This window comes from Hydractinia symbiolongicarpus, chromosome 3, assembly GCF_029227915.1.
Source record: "Hydractinia symbiolongicarpus strain clone_291-10 chromosome 3, HSymV2.1, whole genome shotgun sequence".
NCBI lineage: Eukaryota > Metazoa > Cnidaria > Hydrozoa > Anthoathecata > Hydractiniidae > Hydractinia > Hydractinia symbiolongicarpus.
This window is the reverse complement of record NC_079877.1, coordinates 16,392,815-16,407,880: the sequence shown is the minus strand read 5'-3', so window position 1 is coordinate 16,407,880 and position 15,066 is coordinate 16,392,815. Positions and strand designations below refer to the sequence as shown.

The 15,066-nt window shown below is 33.8% G+C and overlaps 3 protein-coding genes across 4 annotated transcripts; 1 reads left to right on the top strand and 2 right to left on the bottom strand.

The window, feature by feature from the left end:
- Positions 1-10,967, bottom strand: LOC130635973 (protein ECT2-like). Its single transcript, XM_057445525.1, has 22 exons — positions 10,646-10,967; positions 8,325-8,389; positions 7,759-8,142; positions 7,598-7,671; positions 7,423-7,450; positions 7,176-7,278; positions 6,390-6,505; positions 6,254-6,316; positions 5,852-6,175; positions 5,618-5,740; positions 5,296-5,364; positions 5,111-5,221; positions 4,570-4,666; positions 4,194-4,275; positions 3,637-3,715; positions 3,080-3,199; positions 2,594-2,756; positions 1,928-2,076; positions 1,744-1,844; positions 1,424-1,546; positions 988-1,093; positions 1-755 (listed from the first exon to the last, which is right to left on the bottom strand). The coding sequence occupies exons 1-22, from the start codon at positions 10,779-10,781 to the stop codon at positions 753-755; spliced, it is 2,619 nt and encodes an 872-aa protein (XP_057301508.1). The 5' UTR covers positions 10,782-10,967; the 3' UTR covers positions 1-752.
- Positions 10,968-11,783: 816 nt separating this feature from the next.
- On the top strand, positions 11,784-12,320 carry LOC130636881 (putative ATP-dependent DNA helicase Q1). Its single transcript, XM_057446729.1, has one exon. It carries the CDS (start codon positions 11,784-11,786, stop codon positions 12,318-12,320), a length of 537 nt encoding a protein of 178 aa, XP_057302712.1.
- Positions 12,321-12,654: 334 nt separating this feature from the next.
- LOC130635974 (uncharacterized) lies at positions 12,655-14,813 on the bottom strand. Of its 2 annotated transcripts, XM_057445527.1 has the most exons (3): positions 13,371-14,813; positions 13,175-13,295; positions 12,655-13,076 (listed from the first exon to the last, which is right to left on the bottom strand). In XM_057445527.1, exons 1-3 carry the CDS (start codon positions 13,683-13,685, stop codon positions 12,655-12,657), a joined length of 858 nt encoding a protein of 285 aa, XP_057301510.1. In that variant the 5' UTR covers positions 13,686-14,813. The 2 variants fall into 2 exon arrangements, with proteins under 2 accessions (XP_057301510.1, XP_057301509.1); XM_057445526.1 differs by having other exon boundaries at positions 13,175-14,813.
- Positions 14,814-15,066: the final 253 nt, after the last annotated feature.

Here is a 15,066-nt window from a genome sequence, read left to right as displayed (position 1 = left end):
TTTCTTTGGTCATTCTATTGATTATAACAAAAGATAGACAGATAAATACACGGAATCGAAAAGTAGCTCTGGACAGAAACATCATTCCGCCTCATACACTGAACTTTAAAAAAAAAAAAATAAGAAATAAATATGAAGAAAGTAACAAGTTATAATATACAATGTTATTATATAGAACAATGCTAAAAAAATTAAAGATTTTACATTAAAAGGAATACGTTTAAAATAATGAATGCCTTTTTTAGACTTTGAAACACGACTATTTCTCGCGATGTTTCATAATTGCTACCGGTTATTTCAAAAGTGAACATCGCTTGTAGGAAAAAATATGAAACGACTTACAAATGACTTACTTATATATAAGATAACGCGATGAAAAAAGATACTATTACAAGTAAACTTTTCGCAATCATCACCTACCATGAAAATAACTACTTAACTACTATCCGAAATATTTTTACAATCATATAAAAACTGAAGTATACATAATAAACTTTACTCGTCGAGCAGTCTTTCATACTAACAAATTAATCAACCACGCAATGCTCGACATCTTACATATCCATAACAAACCGACCATTGATCGGTGAAGATGTGTTTCTTGCTCAACGTGACGTCACAGGTGGTAACTACTTTGAAAAGGATACCTCTGTCTTTCTCTCTCCTAATATTTTACGTCTATATTTATAATAACTTAATATACAACATGCGTTGACCAACAAATCATTCTCATTCTGCGATGTCATAATCAATCACTGAAAAGGAAACAAAAAATGCGGTTAAACAAGGAAAGAAACGCCCTGACAAAAGTTGAAGACCTCAAATTAAAACGGAAACAAATCAATCAAGATTTGATTGACTAATATAAAAATTATCCACAGTTCTTGTGTGAACGTTGGTAATTAACAACCACGATCAGACTAATTTCTAGGAATAGGAATCAGTCTTCAGTGAGAAATGCTACGAAATATGACAGTAGATTCCTACCTTATCATCGCATACAGAATAATCCATCATTGTATATTCACTTGGAGAAGGGCTAATCGCATTGGGGGTGTGTGGAATGATGTATTCATCGTTGCCAGGGGTGATACTAAGATACAAACGAGGTAAAGATTATTATTATTAGAGCATTCTTACAAAAGGCAATTTTCACAACAGAAATCCCTCGACTTCTTGTGACAAGTGAGTCTATTTTCTGTTGGGTGAAACGCAGGACAATACAATATCTGCAGTATCCTCGTAACATCTTTAGCAGCAAAGCTGCTTTGAACTTTAGTTTTCTATTTCGAACAGCACCTCACAAAGCATTAAATTTGTTCCCGTTGGCAATCAACTTCAGCAAACGTGTTTAGTTTTCGCCGATACCGAAAGTCTCTCTACGGTAACAATGAAATGAAATAAACTTAAAAACGAGTCTTACCTTGATAATGCTCTACGTAGACAGGGATTGGCGACTTTGTTGTTTTGTTGATGTTGTTGTTTAGGTGTTTTGTTCAAAGAAAAAGCACGACACACCTTCTTACTCAGTCCACCTTTAGCTTTTCTGAAAACACACATCAAAAAATATATTTCATGGCTGCTATCCAAATTTAGATTGCGCATTGTAAAAGTAAACAGCTCAACCTCCAATTGAATATATGCACAAAAAAGCAAGGAAAACTTCATTTGAACTATATTCAAAAGGTGTTCTCACAATTTTATTCAAGGTTCTCAGGATTTTAGCAACATTTATTAACATACTTAAACACTTTCGACAGGGAACCTGTGCGATCTTTTGTCTCTTGAAGATCACTCTTATCCAGCGACAACTCAGTTGCATCAACCGTCACCAAGAAATTCTCCTAATATAAAAGAAAAAAAAGCAAATTAAACATATAAAAAAGATCGTTTATTCAAAAGAAACTACCAGAAATGAAGTGTTCACCATATCAGCTGTGCATTTCGTGTCGCTCAAACACTTGACAATCTTAGTCATCCAGTCTTCCTTGGCCTCACTACCACCGTTTAATTTATATATACTAAGCTTGTCCTTGTTTTCGAAGAGATAAATCAAACCAAACATGTCTTTGTATTCTATAAGACAGTAATAATATTTTTTTCAGTTTATAAGACATTACATCCTTTGACTATATAAGCTACAACGCTTACACGCAAAAACTAATTTATGAATAGCTCACCTCCATTGGGCGGGATATTTCGAGTATTTTGATTGGCTAACGGAAATTTCGGCTGATAGAAAGTAGACTTTGTTTCTACTTTAGCGGAGCAGTATAAGCACTAGAATTTTTATTACTCAGCCTAGCGAATATTTTGCGTACTGGAGATGCGCCGTGGCATTAATTTTTGCTACTTGACGTAAAAAGTGTTTGAAATTAGGTTTGACAGTTGCAACGCTAACAAATTACGCCAATACTGGCCGGCGCAATACACATGCAAAAAATTATCGCCAAAACTCTTGAAAAAACAAGAACGCTGAAATTCTTCTTTCGTTGTACTTGCGAGAAACACGTTTTTACAAAGCGTTTTTCATTTGTTAAATTTGAAAACTTTCGCGTTCGACACCACACGCAGATCACCACTACTATCATACCTTCGCTTTCATCTTTGATATCCACGACAGACTTCAGGTGGGCTAGTTGTAAAAATTCCAGATGTTTGTACGCTTTTTGCTGGGTACCACGTTGAATGTTTTGGATAGCAGGACTCTTCGATGTAACAGAATTCGTTCCCCCGCGATTTCGTCTTTTTGCAATCTAAAATAAACAAAAAAATGCCATGCTTTCACAGGAATTAGCACGCAGAGTAATAAGAGACTATCCACAGCAGTTTACGCTATAGCCTTGACCGACGTTAAGAAAAAAATAACAGTACAACTACTGCAACACAAGCACATGCAATAACTTTAAAATACTTTTTCATAGCAAAGTTTGTTTTATAGTAAACACACGGGTTAGAATACTAGCAGAATTACTTAAAAAATTTCCTCCCATATCTTCCCTCAAGACTCAACTTTGCGAAATTTCTTAACTTGCGGCGCAGTGTTTTTAAAATCTCAAAACAAAAAAAGTTATTATACCTCAATACTGTCGTTAAACAAAAACATTGTGATGTGATCGCATTTTGTCACAAGTCCCTCCGACACTTCAAACACGTCAGCTTTTGAGACTAAACTTCTGTGGGATGATAGGATGTATGGCTAAACACAAAATATGTCAGCAATATACTTGTTTATAGTACCATAAAAAAAGTACATAAATAAGCCTAATTCGTAAGAAGTTAAGGTACACAAAAATTAAAGTGTGCGACTGATGAATTTTTCTCGGTCGCAAGAGATTCCGAGGACATTGAGAAGACCACTTACAATTATTGTACCCACGTTATTACCACACATTTTCCTCTATTCTGAAAACTCTACGACTTACTCAAAAAAAAAACAATTTGGACACACTTATATTAAAAAGTATCAATAGGTATGAGATCAAAACTAAGCTAAGATTAAAAAACGACAAAAGTAAGCCTAAAAACAAAAAAAACTAACAAGCTATCCTGGTTTTTCCATAAAAATAGTTCTTTCAGTCTTCAAGGTGTAATGTACAAGGAGTAATTATGCACACAAAGGTTAAATTAACTTACAGGACAATTATCAACATCTCGGATAATTTCAAACATTTGGACTTGATGTTCAGTCTTGCGCTTATCTTCATTGATATAACTAAGAATAACAACAGCATCATTTCATCCATGTTTGCCACTAGAAAATTTATCATGTCGAATACAGAAACGATTGTTCAGTATTAACTGCGTTTTTCAAAACTTTAGAAGCAGGTGATGTGTTTCAACAAGAAAGAAATTGTATCGATCACAAATCAACGTCATTGATATATTTTGTTTATCAAACGCAACGCGAAAAGGGTATAAATGGAAGATGATGATAATTATTAAATAAAGTTTATTAAGTTTTTTATCCCTTTAGTCAGAACTATGTTTTGTTCCTACAAACTCTATCCTTAAACACAACATATTTATTTCCTTTGTACATTCATCATCATCATCATCATTCTCGGTTTAACGTCCGTTTTCCAGCACAAGTTATATTGTTTTAGCAAAATATAAAATTTTCCAATTAGTGATAATTACCACACAAATTTGGAAAAATAACGCGTTTTTTTGTCTGGTTACACAATACTTACGTCAGCACATTTTTAATGGCCGCAACTGCTTCTTTCAAGTGAACATGATCAGGATTACTTTCGGGCGTCTTTTTCAAAATATCTGAATAACAAAGACCAGATAGAATTTTCATGTTTGATGACGTTTCTTATAATTTGCTTCTTTAGAGTTTGCTAATTTTTAAGCTTAAAACAGTAAAATAGACATGAAAGAGCGTAAAATGCGTTCATAATACATTTTTTCACTCTTCTTCTTTAAACAAGATGGGAATTATTTTAAACCCTTAACAACCTGATAAGCTAAAAGGAATGAAAACAACAACAATATGTTTGGATAAGAGTGTGTTGATACTGCTTCCCGGTTCACGTTATCTGGTTACTGATAATTTAAAATTACCGTTTAACAGGAGACTTAATGAAGGTAATCTTTGTACTGGACGTATTAACAGTTCCGTTAAACTTTGACGCCCGCAGTCTGGTTTAGTGAGACAGATCTAAAAAAGAAAAAATAAGAAAAGGTAGATAGTCGTTTAAAAATAAGATAGAGTAGATTATTTACAAATATGCTGTGACGTAATATTGTTAGAAACATTTTACACTTTTAAATTTTCATCAGTTATTTTAGATTTAAAAGCAGAGAAAAGGGCCGTAATACGGCAGATTTGCAGAGAGAAATATATTATATTTTTTGTAATTATTATAGATGCATATAGAATAAAAGATCCAAACAAGACCTTAAGAAGGTCTACGATAATATATATTGTATTTCAAGTTCCCTGAAGTATAATAGATACAGGTAAATTTAAGGGGGAAATTTCCTTTGTTACCATTCAGGTGCTTAACACATATGTATCTTATCTTTACAACACTCTACATACGTCTTTAGAAAAAGCCAACAGCCAAACAACATGAAACAAAAATGACAAAAAAATAATTACCTTGAGAAAAGCGTGAAAGCGAGGTCTTTCTTTGTCACGCTTCACTATGGTCTCTTTAATTATTTCAAAGTAATTGACAAATCCTGGATATGCTTTAATCATACCATCAGCCTATAACCGTTTAAATTAGAAGAGATACGAAAAAGAATTTAACCAAGTCTTAAAGAAGGAAATATTGTTCTTACACAATCTACAATAGCTTTTCCAATCAATTGGTCTTCATTCCAAACATTCAACATCCCATCAATGGCATTCTAAAACAAAAACAAAAAAATGCAAATAAACACAAACAAAGTGCTAAAAACCTAAAGTTTCTATTTACAATGTGTCAACACGGTATAAACACTTTAACAATATTTATTTCCTTTGTTCATTGACATGTTAATCAAAAAAAATGTTACAAGTTTGCTACTATGTAACAAGGAAAAGAAACACATATCGGAAAATATTAGTATATTGTAAAAAAACGTACAGGTCGTTGAGTATTGGTATTAAACAAAAGCTTACTAATAGCTTTTCATGCACTTCTAACAGGTCAGGAATAGGTCCAAATATTGTTTTAATCTCCTCTGCAGCTAAAAGAGCTCCACCACGTTGATGGGCGGATTGTTCTAAAGGTTCTTTGAAAACCTAAAATAAAAAATTACTTAACCTGTGAGTAACTAACTCACAAAAGACAAATTGCTTGATGTGGTCAATTGTTATATTGCATTATACATGAAATGGCAAATTCCATTATACCTTGATCACAGTTCTCAATATTTCCACATAGTTTCTTTCCGTCTGTTGAAGTTCCAAACATGTTTGGTGTCTTGCAGTTAAACGTTTTTTTAACAACTGTTCTCTTACATCAGGACTGTCTGCCGTAGATATTGAGAATGGTGAGCCAAGTGAGGAATCAAAAGTGGCTGAGGATATCGTAGATAAACGTCCATCTCTGCTTCGACGTTTGTTGTTAGAAAATGGTGATCCAGGTGAGAGCAAATCACTGAGGTCAGATGCATTGAGGAGCTTTCTTTTTTTCTTTAAGCGATGCGACCCTACACCCAAAGGTGTTCCTTCCTCCTGCAATAGAAAAGAGATAAAAAATCTTTACATTGCAGTAAGAACAAGGGTATTTGACTAGACGTAATATAAACTTACCGTAATGTAGAAATACATAGATTCTTCTGCACATGCATCTAGCTGAATACTGGCCCAAAACCACTAAACCAAGTCAAAGTAATAAATCAATTAAAACTGTCAACTCTGCAATTGTTACGTAAACTCATCTTTTTACCTCTTGTTTCACAACATTGATAGATTTAAGGGCATCTTGCGGCAATTCACCACAGTATGTATCTTCAACTACTAAATGGGTGCAGTCCTCAGTTCCAACAGGATAAAATTCACCACCTGATAAACAAATGGCACTGTGTTTATTGCAGTGTTGTTATAACACTAACTGGCATGTTGGAATTGCTAATATTGATAGAATTAATTAAAAGGCTGCTTTTCCATTCAAGAAGGTTTTCTGCGAAAAGAAACAGACAAGAAAAGAACAGAACAAAGAAATTTCTGCTAGCAATTTCCACTTCATATCATTGTACACACTTCCATACGAAAAGTAAACACTCTTTGCGCGATTCCCAAGAAATAAAATAATCTAATTGGTTAACTAATTTTCTACCTGTCTTTTCTGCACTAAACACAAAGAAAAAGTTAAACTCAGTTCTACTGTTCCCGGAATGTAAGAAGAGAAAATTTTATTTTCTTGAAGTGAAAAAAAATTAACAACGAATGAGACTTTCTCCTTTTTCATTAGGTTAGAGCAGATTGATACAGTGCTGGGTTAAAATACAACATCACAGTAGCTCCCAGTATTTACTGCATAGGTTATTCAATATGCTATTCAATATGCTAACCAGTTAGCAATAGTCATGACTTAACTTGCACAGGTCAAATATGAAACAAGCAACTTTTGACTTCTTGAAATTTAAAATGCTTCCCGTAACATTTGGTAAACTAAAACTAATGACATTATATATACTAAAGTTATTTCAATGTTAAAAAATTGACAACATACCATTTTGTGACGTCATTTCCTCAATATGCTGAGTTTCTTCTTCAGAAAATCCTAAGAAACTTAGTTTCAGTCCATGGAAAGGTTTCATGTGATGTTGCTCAACCTGACCAAAATAAATTTGCTTTTACTTATAACACACAACTTTAGAAAATACATATCACTGGCAAATATACCTAACAACATTAAGTCAATAAAATAGACCTATATATTTAGGAGCACAAATATTTAAAAAGAACAATTGTCTTACAAATTCTGTCTTTGTGGCTTTGAAAGTTCTAAATAAAGGCAAAAGTACATAACCATAATTTTGTAACATTATGTGAAATAACTTAAACTGGCGAATTTAAATTAGTCAAATGATATACCTTAATTTTATGTAGTTAAAAGAAAACTAAACATCAATGCATGGAAAAACTACTCACACATCATTTCTATTTTCCCATGAATTTAGTACCCATTCTTCGGTCATTATATATTTCCCAAGATTTACAGCAGCCTGTATACAAAAGAAATAAACCAGGAAAAAATAAAGATATACCAAAATTCACTGAGTAATAATAAAAGTTATAACTGTCACGCTTACTTTGTATTTTTGTCCTTGTGCCAGATTAGCAACCACATGCGTGATCTTCCCACTGAAATCCTTACGAACACTTCCACCCATAAAATGTACCAGGTCTGCCAATTGACTAACAGCATCTCTTTTAGTAGCGAACCCTGTAAAGCAGACTGCCACCCCAAACATGGAGCCATTAAATAAAGGTCTTGAAGTTTGTGGTATAGACCTTTTTCGATTATGTATGTAAACTAAAAATGGTGGTGCGCAAATCCGACATTGTTTTTTTCTAAGCAGTTTAAACAGCTCACCACGAAATGTCTCACATATGAAATAATACTTCCTTCTTTCTTCGGCCAAAAGGGATAAGTCATCTTCTGTCTCAGCAATAGTATACTCAGGATTTAAATACTGCAAATAATAAAAATAGTAATCAAAATAGCCTGTGGAAAAATCCATGGGAATTTGCCCAACACAACAAATTGAAATGTGCTGTTTTATTTACCCTGTGAAAGCAGAGAATAGAAATGTAACTATATATAGCTTTGACAACAAAGATGTGGAACATTATGAAAAAGCAACCAAAAACAAACCTGTATGGCAGACATCAACTCTTTGTTGTTAATCATCACCTTTCGTGTTAGACAAAAAACAAAATCTAAAAGTCAGAAATAAAAATAATTACAAAACAAAATTTACAAAAATGTAAAGTGAGGGTAACTTTTCCACATGAATATAAATGTTGTGTAATTGACAATGTATTGTTTTTGTATAAAGTAGCATTCCTGAACAGAATGACAGGTGTAAACACATTAAACATTATGAAACACCAGGTGGTTATTTATTGATTGCTTTTTTTACAGTATACTCCCTGGAGCATTCAATTATGTGTATTTTTAAAAGAAGTTTAAACTTTAAAATGTATAAAGAGAAAATTAAACAAAATATAAAATTATTACTCTTTACAAATTTGTCTAAAAATCTAAATTCCAGAAAATTAAAATCTAAATTTTAGGAAATTCTACCATAACATTTTTTTCTAGGACAGAATATTGTAGGATGATCCAGAAACACAATGGATAATTGTTCCAATTTCCAGGTCTGGGTAGGGGGGTTTACGTGTGTATTAATTTGAGTATGGATTGGGCGGTTGCTGTTTAGGGGACTTACCCAGTCCGGAAAAGGCCTGTACTGTCAAATGAATCCTGATATTTGTAATGTCTTTAAATGTCTTAAAATGACTTCACTGTATAATAACTTTATTAGTTAAACAAATTAAGGGGTGCCTTCCATTTTTATGAATATTTATATTATCCATACTCCTAGATTTCACAAAACAGATATCGCCACAATGACACAAATAACTTTCCACTTTCCACTTCGAAAATAAAAAACATATAGTCTCGATGCCCCCAGCTTATAATTGAATGATATTTTTAAGTATTTTGCAATTATTTGAAAATATGAAAAGCATACACACAACTTGAACTTTTTAACTCAAAATAGCATACCACTACTCAATGCTGTGTTTGTGTGTAATGCCATACTTAATAGAAACCAGGCCTTATTTATGTGTCACTTTCATGTGATCAAATGATCAGTTTCGAACATTACAAAAATGAAAAGTAAAACAATTTAAATATTTTTTTCTTTCCAATTGACAACACAAACAAAATAATTCATGGTGAAAAAAGCAAAGGTTGATCGTTGATACATTCCAGAACTAGAAGCTGTGACAAATGAAAACGACGATGTTCTTACAATCCATTGCAAAATTTGTAAAGAATATTATAGCGAGAATGAAAATGGAAGAGCTGTATTGCAAAAGTTAAATGGTGGTACGAGAAGCCTGGTATCTAAGTGGATTGAAGGTTCGACTAATCAAAAAGAATAACGCCCAAGATCACACAACTTACTAAGGTGAATTATTACTTGACAGCTGCCAGAGCGCGTAAAGATCGTGCAGAACAAAAAAGTCAAAGCCAGCAAATAACAGACGCTGAAAAGATTGCAGCAACAAGCGCAGCAAAATCAATATTGAAGCATGTTAAAGAGCTCAACTTACATCAAAGAGATCAGCTGTTGAAGAAATTTCAGCTAGCACACTTCACAGTTATGCATAACAAATCTTTTAAAACCTATAAGAACTTTGTTAACTCGAGAAAAACGTGCATAAGGTCGATGTAAGGAATGGATTTCTGAATGAAAAGAGTGGCCAGGAAATGTCAATGTTTCTATCGAATTCTCTTATAAGGGAAAATGTTGTAAAACCCTGAAACGATGTGAAGGTAGACAACACGATCCCTTCAACCAATGCACTGCACTGTGTTGACAAACTTAATATTGGCCCCATAGTTTTATTCAGTTCGGCCTGCGGTTCAAAATGGACCAAGTAAGGTTGTATTATCGTTCCCTAGAAAAACAAAAACATCAGGATTAACTCAGTTGAATTTGTTGATGTTTAATACTTGCCAAGGCTTGGCATCATATTTATATTTTTTTCATTTTAAAAGTGCCGAAGTCTGCCGAGGCAATTGCCAAAGGTTTTCAGTGCTTTTGCCCATTGTTTTCGGGATTTTTTCTGCCAAAGGACTGTCGAAGTGATTTTGAAAAATTGTGAAGTTACTTCAGCAATTATTTGGTGAAGTTACTTCGGCAATTATTTGGTGACTCTAGTGTAGTAGGGTAAACCAGGGTTGTAGTAATATATATGCTAACTTGATTGTGTAATCCACCTTATTTATTTACCTTATTTAAAGTGTAGTAAGGTAAACCAGGGCTGCAGTAACATAAATAAATCAGGTAATCAAAATTAAGCGATGTTGCGCGACTCACTCGCAAAGTCTTATACTGTTTTTAGCAAGTCAAAGCAAGCAAAATAAATAAAAATAAAAAATAGCTGTAAGCTAGCTACCTTTTGTATTAAAATCACTCTGTTTAGCACTTCCACTTGGATTAGTTGCATTTATTAAACTTAATGTTGAGTAGTTCATGCTGCTTTTTAAATTACTATTATCCAGTGACATGCTTGAACCATACATGCTAGCCATGACGTCTCACAAAATATCTGGTTTGTTAATAGCTGTTGTTCATAGTTTTAGGTAACTACAAATCAATAACATATAGCTATGTTAATATCCCCTGACAACACAAGCTTTAGGTCACACAGAATAGAAATAACTAAACTCCTAGGACAATAAAAACACGAATGTAAAAGCTGTGTTGTTTTAACCCACGTCCACCATCATTTTAAACTTCGGCGCTAAGACCTTCAAAAGCATAGTATGCTTTTCCACCAGAGATTTGCACAATATTTTCTTGCTATATAAAGTAAAGAAAATTATACACAATTTAGTTTATTTCAATATATATTTTAAAATGCTGCATCAAAAGATAAAGCTAATTATAAATGTTAATATTTTCATATTATAAAAATATATATATGAAGTATGGCTGTGTGACGACGAAATATCTACTTTGTTATTGTTCTTTGTTATTTATCGCAGCTGTAAACGGTGGCTGGCTGAAGCTGGGTCCCGTCATTTTCTCCCTGCACGCGATCGCCCGGCATAATTGCAAAACTTACAATTCTGTATATTTATTACTGCTTCATACACTAAAAGTTTTTTTTTCATTTTATTTAATGATATACGAAACTAGAACAGTAAATCCATTTTGAAAGAAACTTAAAATCCATAGTTAACAATAGCTGAAATCTTGCAACACAAACTCGTTTTCAGTACGAAACGAAGTGGACGACGTCAACCCTCGTCCTAGACAGGATACCTGTCTCTCTTTTCTGCTCTCGCGCTGTCCTGCTTTTTTAACCCTGCTTTTTTTAGCGCGCTATCGCTGAAAAGAGAGACAGGACTAACCTACCGTAGGAATGCAACTGCTACTTTCTGATTGGCTAATTTTTGCAGGGCAGTTGCGCAACAATTTTGTTGATCCGTGGCCGTATCAACTAAACTAATAAAGAAAGCTACACCCTTTTAATTATATTATAGTGAGGCTGATGATTAAAATTATGGATTTAATTTATTTCATTGAACATGGCGACTGTTTCGGATGTTTCAAAAGTCATCTCAAACATTTTAGTTCCACTTTCTTTTTCAATTAAACCCAAACAATTAGAAGCTGTGGTAAATATTTTAAATGGAGTCGATACCTTGTGTATTTTTCCAACGTGTTATGGTAAAAGTTTAATCTACCAACTTTTACCAAGTGTGTGTTTGGAGTTAAATATAGCACCTTCACCACTTGTTTTAGTCGTTTCTCCTCTTATTTCTTTAATCCAAGATCAAGTTTCATCTGCAAATTCGTTAAGTGCGTTAGGATTAAAGGCTTCCAAACTAGATTGCGATGATTATGGGGATATTATATCTGGCAATTTCAATATTTTGATTGGCACACCTGAATCTTGGCTTAATAATGCCAGGTGGAGACAGTTTCTCTCATCTAAATTTGTACTGGACAATGCTGTTTGCCTTGTTGTGGATGAAGTACACAAAGTGTCATGGTATGGTGTTTTTATTATTGGTGCCCCAAAGCTGCAAAGAAAGCATTTTCAGAATGTATGTTTTGTATAATAACATCCTCCATCATAATATGATGCTAGATATAACTAAATCTGACCCCATGATATTCCTCTATGCATCTTTAGTTTTTAGGGAGAGAAAAGAGAGTGTAGTTTAATGCAAAACAGCATGAACTTTACTGTACATGCAGATGCAGGCTCATTTTCTGCCACTCTCTGTAAAAGATGAAAACGTTTTCCATTTTTTGAACCAAGTTTTATTTTATAGCTTTATAATGTTTATATATCCTTATCTTAGGGGTGCCTCACCAATGAGCAATGAGGACAAGCCATTCAGAGAAGCATTTGGTAGAATCAGTGAAATGCGGTCTATCTGTTGTCAAGATTTACCTATTCTTGCCCTCAGTGCCACTGTGGATGTTGATTTGACCCAGCTTGTTATCGGAACTTGCGGCGAGGCAAACATATAATTTTGTTATGAATTTACTGACCTCCAATTTTCCGTTTTCGTTTATCGTTTGTGGCACATATTCTTTCTGTATATGACGTAAGATCTTGGTAATTCCAGATGCCGTGTTTTCCGACTCCAACAACAGTCCAAGACTAACAACCTCTGATTTTTTCGACATTTCATCGACGAATGGATGTGCTATATGTTTCTGCGTATGTTTCTTGAAAGATTCAAACGCTGGTATGAAGGATACGATAGTTCTTGTTACCAAGTGCTTGAAATTATCTGCCAACATCACGAGCGTGTGGTTATCTGGTAGAACACTTGCACGCCTGTAATCTTCAAAACTTTTAGGATCTAAATCAATCAATCATGATATACCCAAACATAATTATAAAATTTAAGCCAATTCCATTTATTGCATTTGACATAAAATTAAATAATTTGAAAATGACCTTGAGAGGGGTGCACGCGATCTTTAACAGCTATGTAATGAAACCAGTGATGACTCCTATTGGGATTGTTGATTCCTTGGTGTCTGACGTTAACTTCGTAGTCTAGATTATCGCCAATAATCTGCCAACATACAATATATATGCAGCTTATATTTGAAATGCAACGTTTCTGAATTACTAGAGAAAAAAGTATTACCTGGTACCCAACACTCTCCGGATCATTGGATTCTATCATATTTTTCCAACCTTTAACGTCTTGGTCATAATTACAGGCTAATTTCTTGTTTTTGTTCAATGCAGTTTGATAACTATTGGTTACACCAAGGGCATTGAACCATTTAAACGCCCGCTTCTTAGCACCAGCGGCAATGAACAGCTGGTCATTGCGATGCGAGACTATACAGGCTCTGCTTTTATGATCTCTTGCTTTGAACAGGATTCCGAAACACGCCACTTGTTGTCCAATATATACCCTGTAAAATATTAAGCGTATAGAACATATTCGTAACATTTTGTTGCTCTCCGTATCTCTTGGAGAGTCATCGATCTTACCCTTTCCCTCCAGCTACTACACCTCTTATGGCAGCCGACAGGATTGGGCAAAGTTCTTCCATCCTCTCTAAGAATTTCGCGTCGTTAAAATTGACTAAAGCATCGACAGAGACGTCTGTCATTAAATTGTCACGCTCAACTCTTGCCATTTCCTGTTTGCACTCGTTTTCAACTACGATATTTAAGGAATCTAGTTCTGAAGCATTCTATGAAAAAAACTAGTGTATATAGTATCAACGATACAAAGAAAAAAATAACACAAAAAAATCGCTCATGAATTACCTGATCGTCAGCAATTTTACATTTTCGTTTAAATCTACAGTTTTTCCACCTCAATCTGAGTTCTTCTGCTTTCTCCAGTACTCCTATTCCTCTATAGCACTTGTCACACACCGATCCATTTACACACTCTTTTTTTTCCTGTCGTCATTATTAACACTATCAATATCACGATTAAGGAGTTGGAAGCCAATTTTGTGCAGCCTCTGCAACTCCATAGGCCACAAGAGATGTCTACTTTCCTTACAGTTTTTATATTCTTTCAAACAAAGACGACATGAAGTCATACTTCTTTCAACTCCAGACACAAGGGTTTTTTTATATCGTAGTGTTGTTTTTTGTACATGTGCGCTCCATGTGTTTTCTTAAATTTCCCGCTTGAACTTTAAAGACATTAGTCCACTCACTCGCGGTGGTTAAAACCTTATTACAGTATACAGTTGTATATTTTTTTCAAACTTTTAATCACAGAAGGAGAGTGCTGTGAGGAAAAATAATCTATCAAGATTTCGAGATGTGGATGCTTTTTCCATGCTTAACACGAATAAGATACTATTCCTTCTTGTTTAGAAAAGACAACCAAGCAACTGTAAACAACGTTCTATCTAAATGTCATCGCTTAAAAGGTGTTTTAAATGGCGATTGATCAAGCAGGCAGCTGCATGTGCGTTGACTGATATTTTTCAATAAATGTGAGTTTGGTGGGATACTTTTAAATGTTCAAACATATTAAAAATTATTATGCGGTAACTCCATTATTCTTTTTTAGTATTTAAGCCATTTCTAGCGATTTTATTTGACTAAAGCTAGAATTTTTTGTCTTTTAGTCGCAGCTATAGCTAGCTAGCTACCTTAAGCTAATCAATGTTTGTTTTTAATCCGCCATGTTTTAAAGTGACTTCCAAAATAATTATGCGAATATTTAAGAACAATACTGTGAAATTTAAGTGGCTAATATTTTTGATTTTGAAATCAGTTGTCAGTTTGAATGTTAACTGTCAAGGTAGGTTATTCTAAACTCTCTTTTTTCTCTTCTCTATCAAAAATATCAAAAAGGGAAA